Below are 23,323 nucleotides of genomic sequence, written 5' to 3'. Positions count from 1 at the left end.
CGACAGCACAATAAACAATATGGCCCTCGAGATTATGAAATGCTGCATTCTGTTCCGGAAAACAAAACATGAGTTTACTTGGCTCCTGTCATTCAGATATTTCCTCCTTTTTTTGCACAGTATCCATTTTTAAATTGCCTTGGTCTCATTTGGATTGTGTGCGGACGAGCGCGTTTGATAAAAATCCAAAGCACTTACGAGCCCTTTTTACAAGTTGCTATGAATCTTAAAGTTAAAGAGGCACATTAACCTCCGCTCAAACATCCTCTTTTTCTTCATTATAGGCTAGCGGGGTACGTATGCATTATTCATCACTCCTGTGTATCTTCGCCTAGCCCAGCAATAACATTTCAAACTGACCGCTGACCACAAGGGGCTTCCATCACTTATTACACCACCGTCATTTCCCCCCCCCCCCCAGTTTTCCAAATAGTCTGGCCGAGTGGCGATACCCACCCGACGGTTTCATCCTGCGGAGGAATGGAATTTATGAACCCATCGGCGAAAGCATAAAATGTTAAAGCCAAGTGACGTTCAAATGAGTTATTGATCGGACGAGTGAAAATTGGACCGCTGAAGGAGTAAATGCAATCCTCAGCTTGAGTCGTGCAACAGAAATCCATATCATTTAAAATCCCCCCCCCACACACACACACACACACACAGCAGGCGAGGACTTTGCGCAAAACAAACCGTCAACTATAAACAACTTGTACAGCGGCGGGAAAAAATTAAATAAATAAAAAGTCTGCTACAGGAGAAAGTTTCACAGGCGTGTACTTGAGCAGTTTTGTCTTGTTTGACTTGGAATATTCACAAAGCAGAAAATGAATTTTACGCACGATGGAGGCGACCCCTTTGTGGAGACAGTCAAAAATGCATGATGCAAAAAAAGTCATCAGGACTTTCGCTCTAATATTTTGGATTTTATTTTTTGATTTGAATTAAACTTACATGCTTGCACTTTCGACTGTCCCCACTTGTGTCCTCTCTTTTAAAAGTGTCTCCAATGAGTTCTCTCTATGGCTTGTTTTGTAAAGTTTATATAAAGTCAAGTAAGGGACAACAATCGTAGCCTTTTTTTTTTTTTTGCACCCTTTGAAATCTGTAAATAGACAATATACACATTCACTATTAAATGAGGGAAAAAAAAAAAGAGCGACAACTTCCAACCTCACTCGACTTACATTCCTCTACAAAAAAAGTGGAGGCTGAGGTATTGACTGAGCGTGTCTGCGTTTTTGTGTTGGTGGAGCTGGGGGGGGGTCGGCACATAATCATTAACCCCTCACCAGTTGGAAAATCAGCCATCTTGATGATAAAAGCTAAAAAATAAAACAGATGTTTGAATAAGGATTTTTTTCCCCTTTTTTTTGTGTGGCATCGCTCCTTTGTTTGTTTCACCAGAGGCACGAAATGAATCGACACGGCCACTCAGTGCGAGTCCAAAAAGACAAAATAAGCTCCTCAAAACAGATGCGAGGAGCTTGTTCTGCTGCTACGCTCTTTGATAAAAGAGACACTTCTTCATTTTGCAAAGGTGTCCGTCGAGTCGCCAATGTCAACAGGAAGGGGGATGATTTTAAATCAATACCTGTTCTGAAGTCAGACGCGCCGGGCTGGGCCTTCGTCAGGGGGCGGGTGGGATCTGCACGCCCAGTAGCTCGTAGGCAAAGATGTTCCAAAAGATGGCGAAGAGCAGGAAGGTGATGAAGGAGAAGACGATGACCCACCAGGAGCACTGCTTCTGCAGGCTCTCTTCGTAGCTGCGCAAGATGAGCAGGCCCATGCTGATGCCCACCATCGCGCCTGACAGGTGGGCCATGAAGCTGGGCTGCGGCCCGGATGAGGGCAGCGGCGGCGAGAAGCGCAGCCACACCGCCCGACCCACCTCCGAGCTCACTGGACCAGGAAACAAGGTCACAATCAAAACACTAATTTATTTAAGAAAAACACGGATGGGAAACTTACTGCAGACGAGCGCCAGGATCATGCGGAGCAGCTTGTATGGACACCTCATCCCGGCCCAGTTCTGCAACGAGCGCAAACGGATGGCTTCATTAGCAGCTTTGCCACAAAACATTCTATTTGCTCTTTTTGAACAAAATTAACCCAGAGAGAGAGAGAGGGAAGCACTTTTACTGCAACGGCGGACACCTGGCCGCCGTTCTGCACGCTTCAAGCCAGGGGCATTCTGTTAATTAGAGCTCCACTAATTAAACAGACAAGGGGGCAATAAAGCACACTCATGATCCTACTAGGAGGAAAGAACGCCAACATCCTGACGTTGGCCTTAAATCCCCCTCGGATGAATAACGGAGCCAATCCCGTGGATCCTTAAGTGACTTGGACTGAGAGCAATTGTGGGGGAAAGGACCCAGGGCCACTTTTTCAGCCTGCTCCCGAGCGGGCGCAGGCATGCAAGATTAAAAACACGGGATAAAAATAGACGGCGATAAAGCCTCGTCGCTAGAAGAGGCCTTCAAAGTCACAATATTACAAGAGATGAATGATTCATATATTGTGAGGGAAAGAGGGCACCGCAGTGGGAGGCCAGCGAGAAGATGGAAATGAGATCTTTATCAAACACGCTGACAGGCCCAACTTTGTATTTGCTGATTGGTTTTTTTTTTCATGCTACAAAGGAAATTCCCTCCAAAAGTGTGAGTGATTAGAGAAGTTGAAACATGAGAGAGGAATGATTATTGGAATTTAACATTGCTTGCGCAGTGATTCTGAAAGTGTGATACGGCTCCCTCTAGCAGTACGTAAATGAATAGGATTGAGTATTTGGCAATTTGAGGGATTTTTTTTTTTACACACAATAGCCGTATAGCGGTGAGTACGATGACGACGGTTACCATGACAACGTTGGCCAGATGTGCCGAGCAGAGAGCGTAGACCCCGCCGGAGCCCCCCACCACCGGAGCACGCATGTCGGTGATGGACACCGTCAGTGAACCTATGAGGGCGGAGACGTTAGACCAAGTTAGAAAACAAGCAGACAAGCAGAGCATCAGATTTTTTTTTGGTACCCGAAAGAATCATTGTGAGAATCGGCTGTCCTGCTCAGAGAGCGTGAAGGGTTTATAGAGTAAGAGGGGGAAACAAAAGGGGGTCAGATTGCTCATCATGCTGTCTCGCACCAGTCAGCTTCCTTTGGGCCATTCTCAAAATAGTACCCAAAAAAATCACCAGTGGTTGGTTAGGTCCAATATGTGTAGCTGAAAGGTTTATCATCCTGCGACGCTTGCTTTTTGTTAGCCAGTGTATCACATTATGTGTTAGCATCAAGCTAGCTGACATGAAGGCAAGGAAGTGGTAACAAAAAGCTTGAAGAATTGTTGCTTGCAAATGCAAGCAAAAAAAAAATCACTTTAGTGAACAGACTATTAGTATGCTAAAATGGCAAACAGAGGATGACAACGGAGCATCTGCTGATGCAGCCGCCATCTTGGAGCCGGTCAGAATTCCGAGCAGGCGAAATCGCAATGCCGAGATGCCGGCGTCAGCCGACTGTTAATTATGCAAATGAGCTGATAAAGGAAGCGCAAAGAGGGCTGATAAAACAAAACAAGTCTTCTTTTTTAATAACAGTCGGAGGGCCGAGATGTCAAACCTGTACGGCGCGCAATTTCAGCGTGTGGGCACAAAAGAGTAAACATTGTCTCCGAAGAAGACTTTGCAAGCCCGAGGCGGGACGATGGCGCAAAGACGGATGGTAATCAGAGCGGCGCTACGCAGCCATTCATCTCTGCTCGCCGCTGCACCTGCAATTTATGGGCGCAGATGAAGGCTGATACTACACATCGGAGGAGACACGGGCCCGTTTTGGCCGCTCGCTTGGACAAAATTACAATTTCACAGCGGAGCGCGACACCATCGTATGTGCACCACCGGGAATCGAATTGGGCCATTGTGACCTCCACGCAAAACAATAAAAATTCATCAAAATACAGCAAATAGTTGAAAAAAAAATGCTCTACTTTGGTGAGACCAAATGTATGAATATTAAAAAGAGCCGTCATGTGGCTTCTCCCGCTTAGCGAGGATTTAAGATTTAGGCGTCTCACACTCCTGCGGGAGCAGAGCTGGGAGGTGCGCGATTAATTCCAACGAGCCCGTGACATCCGTTTGAAGACAGTAAAACACGTCACTGGGTGGGTACGGAGCAGGTGGGGATCAAGGGGTCAATGGCACGACTCGAGTACCTCTTATGATCCTAGGAGCCATGTTGTCGGGGGCTTCATGCCCCTGGTAGGGTCACCCATGGCAAACGGGTCCTAGGTGAGGGGCCAGACAAAGCACGGCTCACAGAAGCCCCTTATGACGATTGAAATAAATGGACTTCGTTTTCCCTCGCCCGGACGCGGGTCACCGGGGCCTCCCTCTGGAGCCAGGCCTGGAGGCGGGGCTCGAAGGCGAGCGTCTGGTGGCCGGGCCTTCGCCCATGGGGCCCGGCCGGGCATAGCCCGAAAAGGAAACGTGGGTCCCCCTTCCCATGGGCTCACCACCTGTGGGAGGGGCCAAAGGGGTCGGGTGCAATGTGTGCTGGGCGGCAGCCAAAGGCAGGGACCTTGGCGGTCTGATCCCCGGCTGCAGAAGCTGGCTCTTGGGACATGGAATGTCACCTCTCTGGCTGGAAAGGAGCCCGAGCTGGTGTGCGAGGCAGAAAAATTCCGACTAGATATAGTCGGACTAGCCTCCACGCACAGTTTGGGTTCCGGTACAAGCCCTCTCGAGAGGGGCTGGACTCTCTTCCACTCTGGAGTTGCCCACGGTGAGAGGCGTCGAGCAGGTGTGGGTATACTTATTGCCCCCCGGCTGGGCGCCTGCACATTGGGGTTCACCCCGGTGAACGAGAGGGTAGCCTCCCTCCGCCTTCGGGTGGGGGGACGGGTCCTGACTGTTGTTTGTGTCTATGCACCAAACAGCAGCTCAGAGTACCCACCCTTCTTGGGGTCCCTGGAGGAAGTGCTGGAGAGCGCTCCTTCTGGGGACTCCATCGTTCTACTGGGTGACTTCAATGCTCACATGGGCAATGACAGTGAGACCTGGAAGGGCGTGATTGGGAGGAACGGCCCCCCCGATCTGAACCCGAGCGGTGTTCTATTGTTGGACTTCTGTGCTCGACATGGATTTTCAATAATGAACACCATGTTCAAGCATAAGGGTGTCCATGTGTGCACTTGGCACCAGGACACCCTAGGCCGCAGTTCGATGATCGACTTTGTAGTCGTGTCATCGGATTTGCGGCCGCATGTTTTGGACACTCGGGTGAAGAGAGGGGCGGAGCTGTCAACTGATCACCACCTGGTGGTGGGTTGGCTCCGATGGTGGGGGAAGATGCCGGTCCGACCTGGCAGACCCAAACGCTCTGTGAGGGTCTGCTGGGAACGTCTGGCAGAATCTCCTGTCAGGAAGAGTTTCAACTCCCACCTCCGGCAGAGCTTTTCCCACGTCCCGGGGGAGGCGGGGGACATTGAGTCTGAGTGGAGCATGTTCCGCGCCTCCATTGTTGAGGCGGCCGACCGGAGCTGTGGCCGTAAGGTCGTTGGTGCCTGTCGTGGCGGCAATCCCCGAACCCGCTGGTGGACACCGGCGGTAAGGGATGCCGTCAAGCTGAAGAAGGAGTCCTATCGGGCCGTTTTGGCCTGCGGGACTCCGGAGGCAGCTGACAGGTACCGGATGGCCAAGCGGAACGCGGCTTCGGCGGTTGCTGAGGCAAAAACCCGGGCGTGGGAGGAGTTCGGTGAGGCCATGGAGAATGACTTTCGGACGGCTTCGAGGAAATTCTGGTCCACCATCCGGCGTCTCAGGAGGGGGAAGCAGTGCAACGTCAACACTGTTTACAGTGGGGATGGCGTGCTGCTGACCTCGACTCGGGACGTCGTGAGTCGGTGGGGAGAATACTTCGAAGACCTCCTCAATTCCACCTACACGCCTTCCATTGAGGAAGCAGGGCCTGGAGACTCTGAGGCGGATTCTCCAATCTCTGGGGTCGAAGTCACTGAGGTAGTTAAAAAACTCCTCGGTGGCAAGGCCCCGGGGGTGGATGAGATCCGCCCAGAGTTCCTAAAGGCTCTGGATGTTGTGGGGCTGTCATGGCTGACACGCCTCTACAACGTTGCGTGGACATCGGGGACAGTGCCTCTGGATTGGCAGACTGGGGTGGTGGTTCCCCTCTTTAAGAAGGGGGACCGGAGGATGTGTTTCAATTACAGGGGAATCACAGTCCTCAGCCTCCCTGGTAAGGTCTATTCAGGGGTGCTGGAGAGGAGGGTCCGTCGGGAGGTCGAACCTCGGATTCAGGAGGAGCAGTGTGGCTTTCGTCCTGGCCGTGGAACAGTGGACCAGCTCTACACCCTCGGCAGGATCCTCGAGGGTGCATGGGAGTTCGCCCAACCAGTCCACATGTGTTTTGTGGACTTGGAGAAGGCGTTCGACCGTGTCCCTCGGGAGGTTCTGTGGAGGGTGCTTCGGGAGTACGGGGTGCCGAGCCAACTGATAAGGGCGGTTCGGTCCCTGTATCACCGATGCCAGAGTCTGGTCCGCATTTTCGGCAGTAAGTCGGATTCGTTCCCAGTGAGGGTTGGACTCCGCCAAGGCTGCCCTTTGTCACCGATTCTGTTCATAATTTTTATGGACAGAATTTCTAGGCGCAGCCGAGGCGTTGAGGGGGTCCGGTTTGGGGACCTCAGCATCGCGTCCCTGCTTTTTGCAGATGACGTGGTGCTGTTGGCTTCTTCAGGCCGTGATCTCCAGCTCTCGCTGGAACGGTTCGCAGCCGAGTGTGAAGCGGTCGGGATGAGGGTCAGCGCCTCCAAATCCGAGTCCATGGTCCTCGATCGGAAAAGGGTGGAATGCCCTCTCCGGATCGGGGATGAGATCCTGCCCCAAGTGGAGGAGTTCAAGTATCTTGGAGTCTTGTTCACGAGTGAGGGGAGGATGGAGCGTGAGATCGACAGGCGGATCGGTGCAGCGTCGGCAGTAATGCGGACCCTGTACCGGTCCGTTGTGGTGAAGAGAGAGCTGAGCCAAAAGGCAAAGCTCTCAATTTACCGGTCGATTTACGCTCCTACCCTCACCTATGGTCACGAGCTATGGGTCGTGACCGAAAGAACGAGATCTCGGATACAAGCGGCCGAAATGAGTTTTCTCCGCAGGATGTCAGGGCTCTCCCTTAGAGATAGGGTGAGAAGCTCGGTCATCCGGGAGAGACTCGGAGTAGAGTCGCTACTCCTCCACGTTGAGAGGAGCCAGATGAGGTGGCTCGGGCATCTTATCAGGATGCCTCCTGGACGCCTCCCTGGGGAGGTGTTCCGGGCATGTCCCACCGGTAGGAGACCCCGGGGACGACCCAGGACGCGCTGGAGAGACTATGTCTCTCAGCTGGCCTGGGAACGCCTTGGGATCCCCCGGGATGAGCTGGATGAAGTGGCTGGGGAGAGGGAAGTCTGGGAGTCCCTCCTAAAGCTGCTGCCCCCGCGACCCGACCCCGGATAAGCGGAAGAAGATGGATGGATGGATGGATGGAGTACCTCGGTCTAATCCTCGAGGCTGAGCCGGAAAACTAAACAGCAAGAGCAAACGTTGACTCTCCTCAAGGTTTTACGCGGCGTTTTCTCTGAGATGAAGGCGCTAAACTGAGCTGAGGCCAAACTCTGACAGAGCCTGAGGCGTTGCCCATCGGTTGCAGTGGTTCCATAATTTAAAAAATAAAAGAGCAAGATTACCATAGCGGGATCCCTCCGGCCCAATCAAGCATGGAAGTACTTTACAATCATTATGGCGCTATTAACAGCATCTTTAAACTCTTCATTCTGTTGTCATTGTTACAGCCCGCATCTTTTTGCACAAGACTGCACAAGAGAGCGTCTGGGCTCCCGAGCCGGACGCAGGATTACTTTATGTTCTCCTGAGCCGTTTATCGCTTACGTTGGGGCGGCCACAAAAAGATGTGGCCCAGTCAGCACTATACTGCGGCCAAAGGGATGCCTCTGACGGCAAATAAAACTCCGGGAATGCCAGATCCGATTTATTTACCCGCGAGGAGAGGAGGCCGACGGAGAGAGCTGCGTGGGTGGCCGCAACCTGTGCAACCTCATTAGATACATTACCAAAAAAAAAAAAATTCAATGGGTTTATAATTGAATAATTTGAATAGAATGCAAATTCTATGTGCATTTTTATCCATGCAAATACGCCAGTGGAGAGGGATGATGAGATTTGGAAAAGAGAAAGATGGAAATCCCTGCGGTCTGCCTGCGACACGGAGATGTTCAACAGTAGCCAAAATGAAAACATTCCACTCTCTGTCTTTCCGAGGAGGCCCTTTCATCTGGCGTTGGCGCGGCAGAGCCGTGAAGGATTACGACGCGGCTACGCCGGGGATCAAGGACGAGGACAGAGGTCCATGCACGCGCAAAGAATAATGACAAAATTGTTCCCGTTTCCAGCACGCGCACAACCGAGGACAAAATATACAGTGCCAGACGTTATTTTTGGGACGGCGTAATTTGGGGTTTGAAAGGAGGAAGGAACACTTTGAAAGGAGGCCCGCGGTGCGGAGAAGGTTCTTGTGGTGTGTTCAGGGCACACATTTAGTTGCGCTGAATTTGCAACATGTTGATTTTTTTGTGCACATGACAAAAGGAAAATAATCACTTATTTTTACTTTCCCAATTTCATCACAAAAACATTTGAACAGGGGTGTGCAGACTTTTTATATCCACAGTAAAACGTGTTGCCTGTGCCGAATTGAAAGCGAATAAGAGGAGCCGCTTCTATTAGCCAGGTCGGATGTGTTCATTCCCACAACGGCGCAAACATCGACGGAAAAAATGAAACAAAAGAAAACTCCACCCACGTGCACAGAAACTCACGCTCTGAATTCCCCATCCCGACTTGCGATGCCTCCGCAACACATCACAGTCCGTTTCATCTCCTCACCGCCTCTTCCTATTCCGTCTCGTTTGTCGGAAGAAATGACGACAACAACAAATGTGTCAAAGTCATCCGATTGTTATTCCAAGCCGTTGATAGTGATTTAACACGGGGTCCCGCAAATTGCATTTGTCGTATTGACTGATCAGATGAAAGGCATTTGACTCGTCAAGGCATCCGCTTTACAACAGTAATCAAATGATGCTGTGCGCGAGATTTCCAAATGCCCCAAATTGTTGGTGCTGGAATAGGAGAAGGGCAAGGGATTTGCGCAGCAAGCTTGATGCGCATTAGTGAGAGACGTGCATTGAGAAGAGCCAGTCACTGATTAGCGGCACATGAAAAGTCCACAAATCCCCAAAGTGGCTCACCGCAGGATGAACGCTAATGAGGTTCTCTTCAGTGGCGGCGCCGCGACCTCTGCGCGGGAACGCGCCGGCGCTCGAGGATGACGGCTCACCAACCGACAAAGTCCAAATTGGACTTGGCCCGCAAGTTTATGCAAAAATTAGCTTGTGGGCTTCATTGTAATTGGAGACCTTTAACTTGATAAATGACAGCGAAGTGGGGAAAGTAAATTCTAAGCATTTTTTTTAGGAGGGGTGGGACTCTGCAAACAAAGGACAAAAGCAAACTTGGTCAGCGTCGATCTATTGCTGACTTGCAAAAACTACAAAAAGAAAGGTCCAGAAAGTAGACTTAATGTTGGAGCACGGTTTGTTTAAAATGGACTTGTTGAGATAGTGGGCCTCTTGACCCGTAAAGTGAAAATAAAAGTCTTCTAAATTTGACTCACCGCAGAGTAGAGTGTTGTGAGCAAGCCTGCTAAATATATCAAATCCATCCATCCATTTTCTGAACCGCTTAGTCCCCACGGGGGTCGCGGGCGTGCTGGAGCCTATCCCAGCCGTCATCGGGCAGTAGGCGGGGGACACCCTGAACTGGTTGCCAGCCAATCGCAGGGCACACAGAGACGAACAACCATCCGCACTCGCACTCACAATTTGGAGTGCTCAATCGGCCTACCAAGCATGTTTTTTGGAATGTGGGAGGAAACCGGAGTGCCCGGAGAAAACCCACGCGGGCCCGGGGAGAACATGCAAACTCCACACAGGGAGGGCCGGAGGTGGAATCGAACCCGCACCCTCCTAACTGTGAGGCGGACGTGCTACCCAGTGCGCCACCGAGCCGCAATATATCAAATGACCCTTGAAAATCAGGAGTCACTCACCCGCCAGCACTCCCGCCATATAAAGCAGACTTATCCGTAAGACACCGTGGACCATCTCCAGGGGGACCCCGATCATCAGCTGCAGCAACGCGTTGAAGCCCAGCTGCTCCAAGCTAAGGAGGAAGCAGACAAGGCAAGTGATGGCCGCGGTTTCAAAGTCGCCGCGCGGCTTGCGCGGCTTGCGCGGCTTGCGCGGCTTGCGCGGCTTGCGCGGCTTGCGCGGCTTGCGCGGCTTGCGCGGCTTGCGCGGCTTGCGCGGCTTGCGCTTACGTACCCGACGTGCATGAACATGTAGCTGAAGAAGCGCCACACTTGAGCGCGGTGGCCCGGGTGGTACACCAGGGGGCTCTTCATGAAGTCGGGCTGGTAGGTCTGCAGGACCCACTTGTTGAGCATGATGCCGTAGCACATGAACACGATAATCTGCCATCGGAGATGAAAAAATGGCAATTAAGTGAGTTGATTCTTTTAACACTAGAGAGCCTTTGAAAATCAAAGCCGGCCTTTCTTTCTTTTCACCTGAACGATGGTGATGACGGCGATGAAGACAGGCGGTGGGCACAGGCGGTTCTGGTGGAAGTACCAGCGTCGGTCCGTCTCGCACGGAAGGATCTCGTAGGCCACGTAGCGGACGAAGCGTTTGTAGAGACCCAGGCCCGTCTCATCCAGCAGGATCTCCCTCTGCAGCGTGCGGCGGCCGTTGGCGATGGCCCGTCGGAAACTGCTGGAGCGCTTGCTGCTCATCTTAAAATAAAATAAATACAAATAATTAATAAATATATAATAAATAAATTAAATAAAAAGGTTATTAACACAAGGCGAATTAATCTCAATATGCTCAACACCCTTTTAAAGCCATTGCTTGCTACAATGATGCAGCTATAAATTGAATTAAATTGAAATACTCGAAGAAAACAAAACATGACATCATCTTGGCAATGAACACATGAACCAAACAAGGGTCGCCTTTTGATGCACTTGACAAATTAACTATAAACTGGATTTGGATTTGGATTTTTTTCCCTGTACATGGTCCCTGTGATAAATAACCTAAGGAGGGAAAAAAAATCCATCCATCCATCCATTTTCCGAACCGCTTAGTCCCCACGGGGGTCGCGGGCGTGCTGGAGCCTATCCCAGCCGTCATCGGGCAGTAGGCGGGGGACACCCTGAACCGGTTGCCAGCCAATCGCAGGGCACACAGAGACAAACAACCATTCGCACTCGCACTCACACCTAGGGACAATTTGGAGTGATCAATCGGCCTACCAAGCATGTTTTTGGGATGTGGGAGGAAACCGGAGTGCCCGGAGAAAACCCACGCGGGCTCGGGGAGAACATGCAAACTCCGCACAGGGACGGAGGTGGAATCGAACCCGCACCCTCCTAACTGTGAGGCGGACGTGCTACCCAGTGCCGAAAATGAAAATGGTTTAATCTTGAAAAGTCCCTTTGGAAGGGATGCTGAGGCTTGGAGCACCAAGATAGTAACAGCCTTAAGGGACAGCTGAATGGGCTAAATGGCAAGCAGCAGGTGTGTGCATATGTGTGTGCATGAGGAGGAGACCCCGCCCCCACATGGTAGCTGCATGTTGTCTATCGCACATGCTGCTATCAGCCGTGGTCGATTGTCCTTGATAGATTAATTAGCCACGGCGCATAATCAATACCTCCCGGCTCAATACTAATTAATAATAAACATAACACACACAAAAATTTTCAAAGTCCACGGAGGCCTGCCTTTTCATTAGTGGCGACAATTTAAAAAAAAAATAATAAAAGCAACATGGGTTTGGTCATGTGACCTTCGGAAGGAGAGTAGAAATACGAGACAAAATGGCAGATTTTTGGAGTCATGTTTTGAATTTGTGGTCACCATCCACAAGAGTAAAAATAAAAACGGACTCACGCCAAGAGTTGAAAGTAACCCAGCCAAGTGGTGGCTGATTCCAACCTGACCCAGATACTCACGCTCTTTTTTGCCCAAATCTTTTAAAAATGAAAGCCCACCTTTACCCCCCCAAACCTCGTTATCACAGTCGCTTTTCATTCTAAAGTGCTTTATTTGTAGCTGGCAGCCAAGTGGCGATTGCTATCAATAAGTGTCGAGAATGGTCCAACACCATACTGGCCAGTGTGCTAAATATGCCTCAAAACAAATCAGAAAATGAACTGCTGCTGCTCCTGCTTTTGATTGCTTTTCTGTTTGAATGCTTCTGGGAATGTGACAAAAGCATGGCTGGCTTGAAAGCACATACAAGTGCTTATTATTTAAGTGCTCCTCTGATTGGATCTCCTGAAGGGAGGAAATAAATGCACCATTTAGAAACAAAAATTACATACGTTGAAATGAAAGCCTGGCTTTTGCTTTTTAGATTCAAATTCAAATACGACAATGGCAGCACGCATGGACTCGAAACGATCCCTCAATAAAGAGAGCGGCTCCAATAAAAGAGCATCATTTGTCACAAATTAGGGAGTGGTACTTGTAAAAGCGTCGGAAAAGTGACTGATGGAGGCTGAGAAGAGGCACGCGGCATGAATTCACAGAAGAAGGAAGGACAGACGGTGGGCAGAAGGCCAAAGAGACGGACGGACTCTGTTAGTTGTTTGCTGATAACCTGCTTGAAAATGTCACGCCAGAGCAGCGGCAGCATTTCAATGTGCATGATACAAGATGCACCTTCTGCAACTCAAAATAATGCTAAAAGCTCATAACCCAAATTAGGTGGATCCAAAATGTTCACCCACCAGCTCAATGAGCTCCTGGTAACACACTTGGCCATCCTCATTGCTTTGGACCAGCGCTAACAGCATGTCCAGTTTAGATGGGTCCAGCTGCAGCTCATGGTGCTCCACCAGGCTGGTGAAGTTCTCCACTGCGATGAAACCGGTGTTGTCTGGATCCAGCTGGAGGAAAAAACAATTGAAATATTTATCAGTGAGAATCCAGCTGAGATTTGCTAGCATGATGCTAATGTATAATGTAAAAGGCTATAGACAGGCTAACAAAACTAGCATAGTAAGGTGAATGTTTTTATCATATGCTCACTTGATGGACGTTCCGTTTGACAGTCTGTCCTTCCAGTCACATTTGCAGCTTCCCGTCAGTCAGTCAGGTTTCTATAATCAGCACTCACTGAGCCCCGCAGGTTATTACTCCTAAAGCCAGTGCGCCCTTAGAGTAATTGATTTTAGTGGGCGAGGGCCATAAAAGTGGCTGGTCTAAAATAGAGTCGCACAAAGTAAGGCGTGCAGAGTTTTGTTTTTTCTTTTGGAGGCACGACTCCATGATTTGTCTTCTCTTGAATGGAGCGTTAATTTGTAAGCTGTTCCAAAACAGGCCCGAGGACAAATTATGGGAAATATCTAATTTTCCAATCTCTAGATAGGAGGGGGGGAGCGTCTCATTAAGGTTTGGCGTTGTAAAGCAACAGCCTCTTGTTGGCCTGAGGACGAGCGGGCTTTCAGACGTTGCATCAGGGTGAAGTCAGTGGAGGTGCGCCGCTGTTTATGTTTTAACCAAAGCGTTTCTGCATGGTCATTTTGAACAAATTGTTGCTCGAGACACGGCGCATTTTAATGAGGGCACACATTTGATATAACACAGGCATATATTCTTTATCCTCAGCGAAAAATAACTAATATTATTACAGTTCACTTATTTATAAACAAATTAAAATATCGTTTGTTAGGCTGATTGTAATGCAGATTTATTTCAAATCACTACCATACATAGTAGTTCTAACCTTTAACATCATAGCTAATAAAGCCAAAGGAGAAATTAGCATTCAGTTTGTTCAAGCGTTGTTACGCTCGCACAAAAACACAAAATCTGTTGCCTGGCAACCCCTTATACTAATTCTTTTTTACAATACGCAGGCAGTCTTCATCATGTATAATTTTTTTTCCAGGGAGTGTTTATTCACCAGAGAGCCGTACTAGTGGCAGCAAGTAATGGACCAGTCTAAAAGGCTGCTAGTGTTAATAAATTGATTTGTATTCATAACACTGAACACACAAAGAAAGTAATTCAGAAGCAGACAATAAACACACACACACAGACACACACATACACACACACACACACACACACACACACACACACACACACACACACACACACACACACACACACACGTAGGCCCTGCTCTCCCCAGGGCAGTGATTATTTACTCTCAATGTCATGTACGCATGTTTCTGTGAAAATTGTGAGCACAAGGAGGACAACATCCATACGCCGCTGTCGCCCTCTCAACACCGTGATTGGCTGCAAACTAAAATGCAACTTGACATAACAAGAAAGAAAGAAACAGATAAAACAAAAGAAGCGAGGAATGAAAACTGAGGCTTATCCCTTCAAAGTGTGGCTTCTATGCACATTTGTTGGAACATGGTTTCCTCCAGGCAACATAGTCAGTCCTGCTGATGTTTCGGGCACCCACGTGGCAAAAAAAAAATATTTATACGAACAACCAAGATTCAGCTCCTGAATCTTCTTTTTTTTTTTTTTTTTTTTAAATTGCTGCCTTCTGGCTTTTTTTTTTTTTAAGACACATGCCATGGTGAAAAACAATAAAACAAATGCTTCTAAGCACAGTTCTGGCTCACAGGAAGTGTCACCAAAACTTAAAGGCTGCTAAAATGTCAGCATATTTCTGCAGCTCCCAAGTGTCCAAACACACACACACACACACACACACACACACGCACACACGCACACACGCACACACGCACACACGCACACACACACACACACACACACACACACACACACACACACACACACACACACACACGGGCAGAGACTGATGCAGAGGATGCGAAGGACAGCCAGAGAGTCTGCGAGGAGGCAGACATGGAAAGAAACATTGAAAAGCCCAATGCCTCACCACTGTCTGTTAGTCTGGCAGCATTCACATTTTGTGCTTTTTTTTATTTTTTATAAAGCCACAAGATACCACAAGATGGCGTCAAAGCCATGTCTAAATAGGAAAGTAGTCAAATTGCTCTTTCTGTTGTGCACACCTAAGCCACCAGGAGGCATTATAATGTATAGTCAAGAACCCAATCACAACTGCAAATCAGTAAATATTGTTTTCGCCATAACCTGTGAGTATTGTTTGTCTATATGTGTTGCTATGCACTTTGTGTTCATCAATGCCATCTTCTACTTGCAGCAGGATTTGGTCCCTACATGCTTCCCATCATGGATGTGCTGGTGTGACCTTGCACGGGAAGAAGAGCACACAAGGAAGCGCCCGCTGAGTACAGAAGGGGGTGGAGGATGGTGCTCAATTAGTAAAATGAGATGCACGGACACAAATTAGCGAGCAGGCCCAAGCAGTTGACGAATGAGAAACAAGATGAACGCGGCAGGGAGTGGGGGGGGGGGGGGGGGGCAATATTGAGGGCGCTAACCAACAGCGGTGACGGCGACATTTTGACAAATACCGCAAGTTGCCATGGTTACCAGTTGCTAGTGTATTGTCCCCCATTCCGCCCCTCGCTACCCTCCATCTCGAAATATTGGCGTTTGAGAAGCAAATGAATGACACAAAGAGGAGAGAGAAGATATGATGCGATGAATACAGAATGGAAAGACACTCAAAACTCATTCTCATAATCAATAACTGGAATAAACATCCTTTAATTGTACTACGGGGTCCCCATTCACAACGTAAAGGTAATTTTCGAAAAGGGAAGGAGTCTATATTTGCACTCCTATTTTTATGACTAATTTAAAAGCTATAAACTGAACTGGAAAATTATTCAGACAAGACTTTCAAAATCCATCACTGTATTCCCACAATAATACAGATTCCACTTCATCTATCGCTACAACATATTTTGTTGGCACGTTTATGGTGTTTTGCATTTTATGTTAGCATTAAGCTAATTTTGTGAGACAAAACCCTCATTAATCCTCTGCTGTATGCAAATTCTGCTGGGAGTAGCAATAAAGAGCTTGACGCCTCTTTTTTTTTAACTGATTACTCAGTGTCGGAGACACAAAGCACATTTGCAAGGTGGCAGGTAAATTACATTTGCACGGCCCGTGCTCCCCAAGAGCAATAACTCCGCCACTCTCACTCAGACCGTCACTATATCCGCCACTCTTGCTTCTTCTCCTACCCTTCCGGAAGGGAGACCCGAGGAATTGTCTTTGATGCAAAACAATCCAACTCCATTTCCTGGCGCGTAAACGCTGCGCAAACAGCCGCCGGCGGCGCTCCAATGCAGCTCGATGCAAATTAACGTCAGAGAATGATGAAAGAGGACAGCGTGTAAGAGCCTCATTCTTTCCGCCTAACATAAATGTGTCAAAATAGTATTCACAGTGCTCACGCCAGATAGTATAAATAACCTTCATAAAATAAACAGATGACGGGTGGAGGTGATACCCAGCGCACACTCTCACTTTGCGAAGCTGGCCGGGCAACTTATCGGCTGCTGCACAATGGAGACAATCAGAAGGTGTGACATACGCCGCCATGCTCATACCGGAGGCGTTTGTCAGCGGCGGCCGGGAATAGCCTGAGCTCAGCATTGCCTTGCAACCTCCTGGAGACAAAGACTAATAAAGTCACTCATGTTGCCACTGTTTGCTTCCAATTCCAAATCTCCCTCTTTGTCTTCTCTCTCTCTCTCTCTCTCTGCACCATTTTCACAGGGTTCAATGTGACAAGGCTGCAATATCTTTTACACCTGCAGTCCCCCCCCCCCTTGTGAAAAACAGCCCATATTGATTTATAGAAATTCAAGTCATCAAACCTTACATGCTATTCATTAGCCTGTCTATGGCTTTTCTCTGTCTGTTAGCATTAAGCTAGTAGTCTTGCCTAAGGCAAAGTATTATATATTAATGTGACACGTCACAATCTTATCAGAGGTTTAAATTAGCTCAAAGCTAAAGAAAGGGAGGCTTTGGTTAGTTGATTTTATTGCCCGCCTTTGCCCATATGTAGATTCGTGCTGTTTTAAATCAAACAGCATCATCAATTGCAAATTATTTTGCCCACGCCCAAGCTACGCCTCAAACACTCAGTTTCGAGGACTACTTTCACAAATTTGAGTGACGACATTTTATCATGAATGCCGATGAGGGAGGTGTTACCAAAGTGTGAGGGGGTCAGAAATCACTGCTTCGATATGGAGTCAAACGCGGTTTAAATTTCATTTCCGAATTAAACGCCAAAGGTGGAAAAACTTGTCATCAGCCAATTTTTGATCGATTCTGTCTCGACATGAGTATAATGAGACTGCGGTGTGTTCAAGTGTGGCTTCGCTCACGGTACAGTCAGAATACGGACAAGAGTCACATAAACGCGCCAATCAATAGCATTGACGTCAAGCCTGAAGACCTGCATCAAGTCACTCATTGATGAGTCGGCATTGATGGGAAGCTCGCTAAAGGGACAAATTCATGGGACTGTTCCAACGTTAGCAAACGCTGACACTTCCAGCACTCGGTCTGCGTTGCGTTTCGATATATTTCATCTCTCGCAATATCTGACCTAGTCCTAAAGGTCAAATTTTTACAGAAGCAGAAAGTAATGTGAAATGTCTCAAGATGTTGCTCAATAAAAAATGAAGCAAGTGATAAAAGAGGTGTGACATAGCAGTCAGCAGCCATTACTCAAGTACTTTTTCATTGATTTTCATATTGTGTATTACTTGTGCCCTCTCTGCATCCATTACAACCTGGTGATCCTGAAAGGGGGATCCTTCCATCTGTGGTCCCTTCTCAACGTTTCTCATTTTCCCCTGGTAGAGGTTTTTGAGTTTTTCCTTGCCCTTTTGGGAGCTTAAGATCAGGGGATGCTTTGAGAATAATTGTCAATTTTTGTCTATGTGAAGCCCTTTGAGACTGTTTGTGATTTAGGGCTATACAAATAAACTTGACTTGACTTGACTTGACTTCTCCCGTAGATGACTCACAAGCGGGCATCCGCTTACTCAGTCCACATGGGCTTGTTACAAACACACATTCAGTTAAAAAAAAAAAGAAATCAGTTTGCAGACAGACAGACACACCTCCTCCCTAAGCTTCTCGTTCCCGTTGATGCGCCAATCAACTTTGACCCCCGCAACCCTGCGGCAGTAAATCGATTTCTCCATTTTGAAAGGAACGGCCGCACGATTCCATCTGTCAATCAAGCCGGAGTCTAATTTGAACGCGGCGCTTCAATCCACACCAGCTTTGAAAACGGAAACCCCACCAACGAATCGGCGATATTGGGTTCGGATAAAGCTAAATTACAAAAGGCAGTCCGATTGTTTTTCTTCTCCACCCTCCAAGGAGAAGTCATTCAAGCATTCCAAATAACAATCCTATGCATCAACATGCTCGCCATTCTCTTCCTTTTCTTAACCTCACACACTTTCCCTGCATCCATTCCTCATGCTGTCATATTATTCACCCCCCCCCCCCCCCCCCCTTCCCCACCACCACCTTCACACTCTGACCTCACAACGTCGGGACCCACATGGCTCCATGATGTGGCGTGTAGTCCGACACTCATTCACCCTCGCCTCCCCCTTTCATTCGGTTCTCAATTCTAACATCAGCGTGGTGATTGATCAACGCCGTGCGTCTCCCTCCCTGGATAGACGAGTGAGGTGTCAGCCTTTGGCAGCCCGTAACCAGGGAAACCGGCATCGCCGTTGCCGCTTCTCGCTTACCTGCTCTTGTATGAGCTGAAAAAAGGAGCTTCTATCCATATACTGGCCAGGGTGGTGAGAGGAGCCGCTGAGGACAAGGGCATAAGGAGGAAGCAGCGGCAAGAGGCGGTGGCGGTGCTGAGAACGGACGGGGGAAAGGATGGAGGGAGATTTTCGTGCAGACTGGCTGGAAATTGTAATTCCCGCGTTAGCTTGTCTGGCTCCGTGTTGCAAACGTTGGCGTGGAGGCTCAACCCAGCTTCAGCATGCACCCCGACACAGCTCTCATTCACTCTCCTCCGCCTCTATCCCATCGCACTGACTGCTGCTGCCTGTCTCTTGCCTCCCCTAACACACATACACACACGCACACACACACGGCATCATCACATGCATACCAATGAGCCAGGGAAAGGAGGTGGCCTCACTCTTCCAATGGGAAAAGGCGAAGGAGTGGCGATCGAGTTAGGCGTCTCAGGGAGGGAGAAGGGGATGGGCACCACTGCGGCTCACTACTGACAGACGACACACACACACACACACACACACACACACACACACACACACACACACACACACACACACACACACACGCTTGCTGTGTCCACAGACATACGCATACTGGGGCCGCAATTTTTGGCTCGCGGATGGATGCTTCCGTGAGCATCAAACTAAAAATATGACACTAGCCAAGGGTGATGCGGGGAGGGGTTAGACCAGGACGTAAATCCCAAATCGTAAAACAAGCAACGCCCCGAGACAAAAACAAACGTCGGGGTTGAGACACCATCGTGACATTGGCGGAGATTGCAGTGATTAACTGTTTTGCGTCTTGTTGTTTGGGTCTGATAAAAACATCACTGCTAATATTAGTGCTCAAAAGTAGTGATTCGACACATTGTGAGAGTGGGAAAGGCTAATGAGACGTTACAGCACAAAGTTTTTGGTCACCGCAAAACTACTGTTAAAGCGGTGCCAAAATAATTAGCCTCTGTCATTAGAGCACCATTTGTGCCATCACTGAAATGAGCTTTCTAGCAAATTAAAAGCTAACAACCAGTGTAAAGCATCCAAAGCTGTGTGCCCTGCCTTCAATCCTCAGATCAAACAAAAGAGCAGTTTAGCTCGTGTGTGGGAGACAGACGAGGCGGGCGACGCCTTCCAGGGAGACGAAGCGGCGGGACGCATTAATTAGACCGCCAGCGTTCACGTTTGTGTGGACGAGGGCTTTCTCACTTTACAAGGAACTAAGCGACTTAACTGAACTGTGATTTTTGGTGCATGAATACAGAGTGATCAAACATTGATGTGCTTTTTAACTGGCCCCCTGAGGGCGAGCATCACCCACCTCGCTATGACTCAAGTTTGGCATCTCCGCCTTGTATTAAAGCTGAAGGGCGCCGCACCTTTGGGCCAATACCCGAGGGTCGAGCCACACTTGCTTCCCCGAGGATGCCCCGGTGAGGGAGAGAAAAGGGGAGGGAGGTGGCGGTTTTGTGCATTTGGAAACAATCTGGCCATCTATCAAGCCGACAGCCACTGAGAAGGTTTGCGCCATTAAAAATATATTAAGTGACCAGAGGGAGGCGAGAAGAGAGAGAGAGAGCTGAAATAAGAGGAAAGAAATTGAAAGCGAGAAGATTTGATGACATGGGAACAAGAGGTCCACCAACACAAACAATCCAGCATGTTGTCCTGAGGCCCCGTTGCACATTGGGCATAACAACCTTTCTTGTGTGATTTGGGGAAACACTCGCACAAATAAAAAGGCAGACGTATGAATGAGGTCAGCGACTGACATAGTTTCAGTCCACAAAGCAAACCACTTGGGGGGGATGCAAAGCGGAAGAGGCAAGAAAGGGGGAAGGAGGTTGACTCCAAAGTAAAAAGGTAAGACCAATAGGTTGTTTATTCCATTCTCTGATGTGAGAATCGATTCTAATGACTGTTTGTTGGCAAGACAAGTGCCACTTTGCTGCTCAGTCGCTTGGAGCATTTTCTTGGCCTTGCAACGGGCGGTAATATTCAAGTCAAGAGCGTCCTCTCGTGTCAGGTTTGTTTTTTGCAGTCAAGGCTTTCGCTTCTCGTCTATTTTTTATTACATATAATTGGATTATTTACTACCAACAGTCTATTATGTTCATTTTATAGCAGTTGTAGCTCATGTGGATGCTATATTTTTTCGTCCAATCATTGCAAGGACCACACTGATGTTCGATGATGTCATAATTTTTCCAGTTTTTGTAGTGGCTGTCATTAGATTATGCAGGTGTACCTAATGCTGCGTCACCCTGCCGCAAGGGTCAAAACCCTTACGTTCTCGGGCTGACTAAATCCTTCGGTATTAAATGGGCAAAGGTTAACGTTGGGATTAGAGCTAAATGTAGCATTGTGTTTCTTTACATTGTGCGGGTGTACCTAATAAACTGGCTCATGAGCGTACTGAATTAATACCTCAATAAATGAGCACTGCATGCGTTACTCACATTTACTTTTAAGAGGTTGGAACACTTTTCTAGAAAAGTATTGACTTACTTAATGGGCTCACACTTTTTTTCTCTCTTTCAATTTTCCTTATCTGACGTGTCGAGGGTAAATAAATGACAAGACTTTAGACAAAGTCTGATATAATCATGTGCTCAAAGTACAAAGGCCTTCCGCGCAGTAGTGGTGGGTGACGTTTACCCACAATGTTTTGAGACAGCTGAAGGACTTAATGTGGCTAAAATGACATTATGCTACAGTAACTATGGAGTAGATGTCACAAGCATAAATATAGTCAACCAATATCATAGTGATCTTTTTCTGAATTGTTTCCCACCATTTCGCAAAGACAATGTAAATTAATTTCTCAGTATATAATTCAAATATACATGTAGTTAGAATGTCACAACTGAATATGAAACAAATGCATTTCATTAAAATCTAGCGCCACACCGAATGTTAAATGAATAAACAAATAAATAAAAGGTCAACAGCAGGGTGGCCGGGGAGAAGAGACTGCATTTTTGTCCAACAGCAACTCTTTACTGGCCAGAACCGAGTTCATTAAGCTGAGGCAAAAAATTCAATCGAGGCTTAAATGCAAAATATTAGGATAGCAATCGCTCTGTGACGTGGTCAAGACATGCTGCTATTGTTATGCAACTGCAGCCACAGTGGGCTAGTGTGGATAAACAGGGCATCATCATCACTATCCCCTCCTCCTAATGATGGTGCACTTGTGCACAACTCCCAAAGAATACAACCCACCACTAAAATTCCAACCATCCATCATATCTGCACATGTTTGTATTTACAAGAAACACAGCAAGTAGACATCTTTCGCCAAAAGCATACAGGTGATTGCGTTCTGTTCACTCCAACCATTGGAGTTACTAATTCAAAGTGATGATCGACTCAAGTGTGTCAAATGACGCACGAACGAGTCACGTCTCGGGAGGGAAAGATGCACAACAGGAGCTGGGACAAAATGGCGCTACGAGGAGTAGCTAAAAAAAAAGACAATAAAAATCTGAGATGTGACTACATCGACGGATATGAATGCTGATCGCGCTGCCAAAAGATAGCAGATTGTTTGAAATGTTGAAGAAAAGCGGCACGTCCAAAGTGTTACTGACTGATGCGCCAGTTCCGAAACAAAAGAAACGCAGCACCTCGTACTCAAAGACTTCACTTTGGGGCTGCAGCTTCGCTTTGCAGCTGGCTTCACATCTGCACAACCAAGTAGCCCCCCTTACATTGCAACTTTGAATAAAACGAATATTTGTTGCACCCACGACCGAAGCATGTCACGTCGGGATGTGTTGGCAACTTTCCTGACAATGGACAAGGAGCGCCGACTGCCATAGTGACACATGTAAACAATTTACTGCAAAAACAGCGAACCGGGCTGACAAAATCATCGTGACGTGACACAAACAAACCCTCGATATCCCCACGAGTCACCTGTGACTCGGACACGGTGACATTACATTTATACGAGGTTTAACAGTAAATAATCTGGACCACGTCACTTGAAATCAGTGGCCGGAGTGTGTTAGTTGGGAAAATGTAAGCATGTATTAAAAGCGAAAACGTAACTGTGGACCGAACCGATTACGTGCAATCGATAGAGCATAGATTCAATTTTCATTTGCATGACAAGATTTTGCCAAAGGTTTTGTCTGTTCGGGTCAATTTAAGACGAATTGTGCAAAATTGTTGGCGACGCGTATTACTTCCAGAGGGTTTTCGCGGAATAAAACTTGTTCTTCGGGAATGCCGACACGCAGCGAAGGTGTGCCGGGGAAGCCCAATGCCTCTGCTACCGGCCTGTTGTGTTGCGTGGGTCGGAATCGACGCGCAGTTGTTATATTTGAGGCGAATTGGAGGATGAAAAAACACAAACGGGACAGTGCGAGATCCATGGAGTCCGCTAGATCAGCTGCTGGCAGTTGCTGTTCTCAATCACGTCCGCAGAAAGGTTTCATAGAGCCGTCG

At 48.0% G+C, this 23,323-nt stretch overlaps 1 protein-coding gene across 4 annotated transcripts; it reads right to left on the bottom strand.

Moving 5' to 3' along the window:
• Positions 1-1,262: 1,262 nt before the first annotated feature.
• Positions 1,263-23,295, bottom strand: rhbdl1 (rhomboid, veinlet-like 1 (Drosophila)). 4 transcript variants are annotated; one of them, XM_049759446.2, is made up of 9 exons: positions 18,863-23,295; positions 18,647-18,782; positions 12,929-13,087; positions 10,697-10,921; positions 10,452-10,600; positions 10,178-10,290; positions 2,862-2,962; positions 1,972-2,032; positions 1,263-1,902 (listed from the first exon to the last, which is right to left on the bottom strand). In XM_049759446.2, the coding sequence occupies exons 2-9, from the start codon at positions 18,674-18,676 to the stop codon at positions 1,631-1,633; spliced, it is 1,110 nt and encodes a 369-aa protein (XP_049615403.1). In that variant the 5' UTR covers positions 18,677-18,782; positions 18,863-23,295; the 3' UTR covers positions 1,263-1,630. The 4 variants fall into 4 exon arrangements, with proteins under 4 accessions (XP_049615403.1, XP_049615402.1, XP_049615404.1 ...); XM_049759445.2 differs by lacking the exon at positions 18,647-18,782 and having other exon boundaries at positions 18,863-22,869; XM_049759447.2 differs by lacking the exon at positions 18,863-23,295 and having other exon boundaries at positions 18,647-18,855.
• Between the last annotated feature and the right edge of the window lie 28 nt (positions 23,296-23,323).

The sequence above is a fragment of the Syngnathus scovelli genome, chromosome 21, assembly GCF_024217435.2.
Source record: "Syngnathus scovelli strain Florida chromosome 21, RoL_Ssco_1.2, whole genome shotgun sequence".
NCBI classification, from domain to species: Eukaryota; Metazoa; Chordata; class Actinopteri; order Syngnathiformes; family Syngnathidae; genus Syngnathus; species Syngnathus scovelli.
The sequence above is the reverse complement of the archived record's forward strand: the minus strand, read 5'-3'. Positions and strand labels throughout refer to the sequence as shown.

Coding starts and splice junctions, on each gene's coding strand:
- rhbdl1 (XM_049759445.2), bottom strand. CDS start 18,901: ATGGATAGAAGCTCCTTTTTTCAGCTCATACAAGAGCAG. Junction 10,291..10,451: donor TACATGTTCATGCACGTCGG/GTACGTAAGCGC, acceptor CTTCCTCCTTAG/CTTGGAGCAGCTGGGCTTCA. Junction 1,903..1,971: donor GATCCTGGCGCTCGTCTGCA/GTAAGTTTCCCA, acceptor TTCCTGGTCCAG/TGAGCTCGGAGGTGGGTCGG.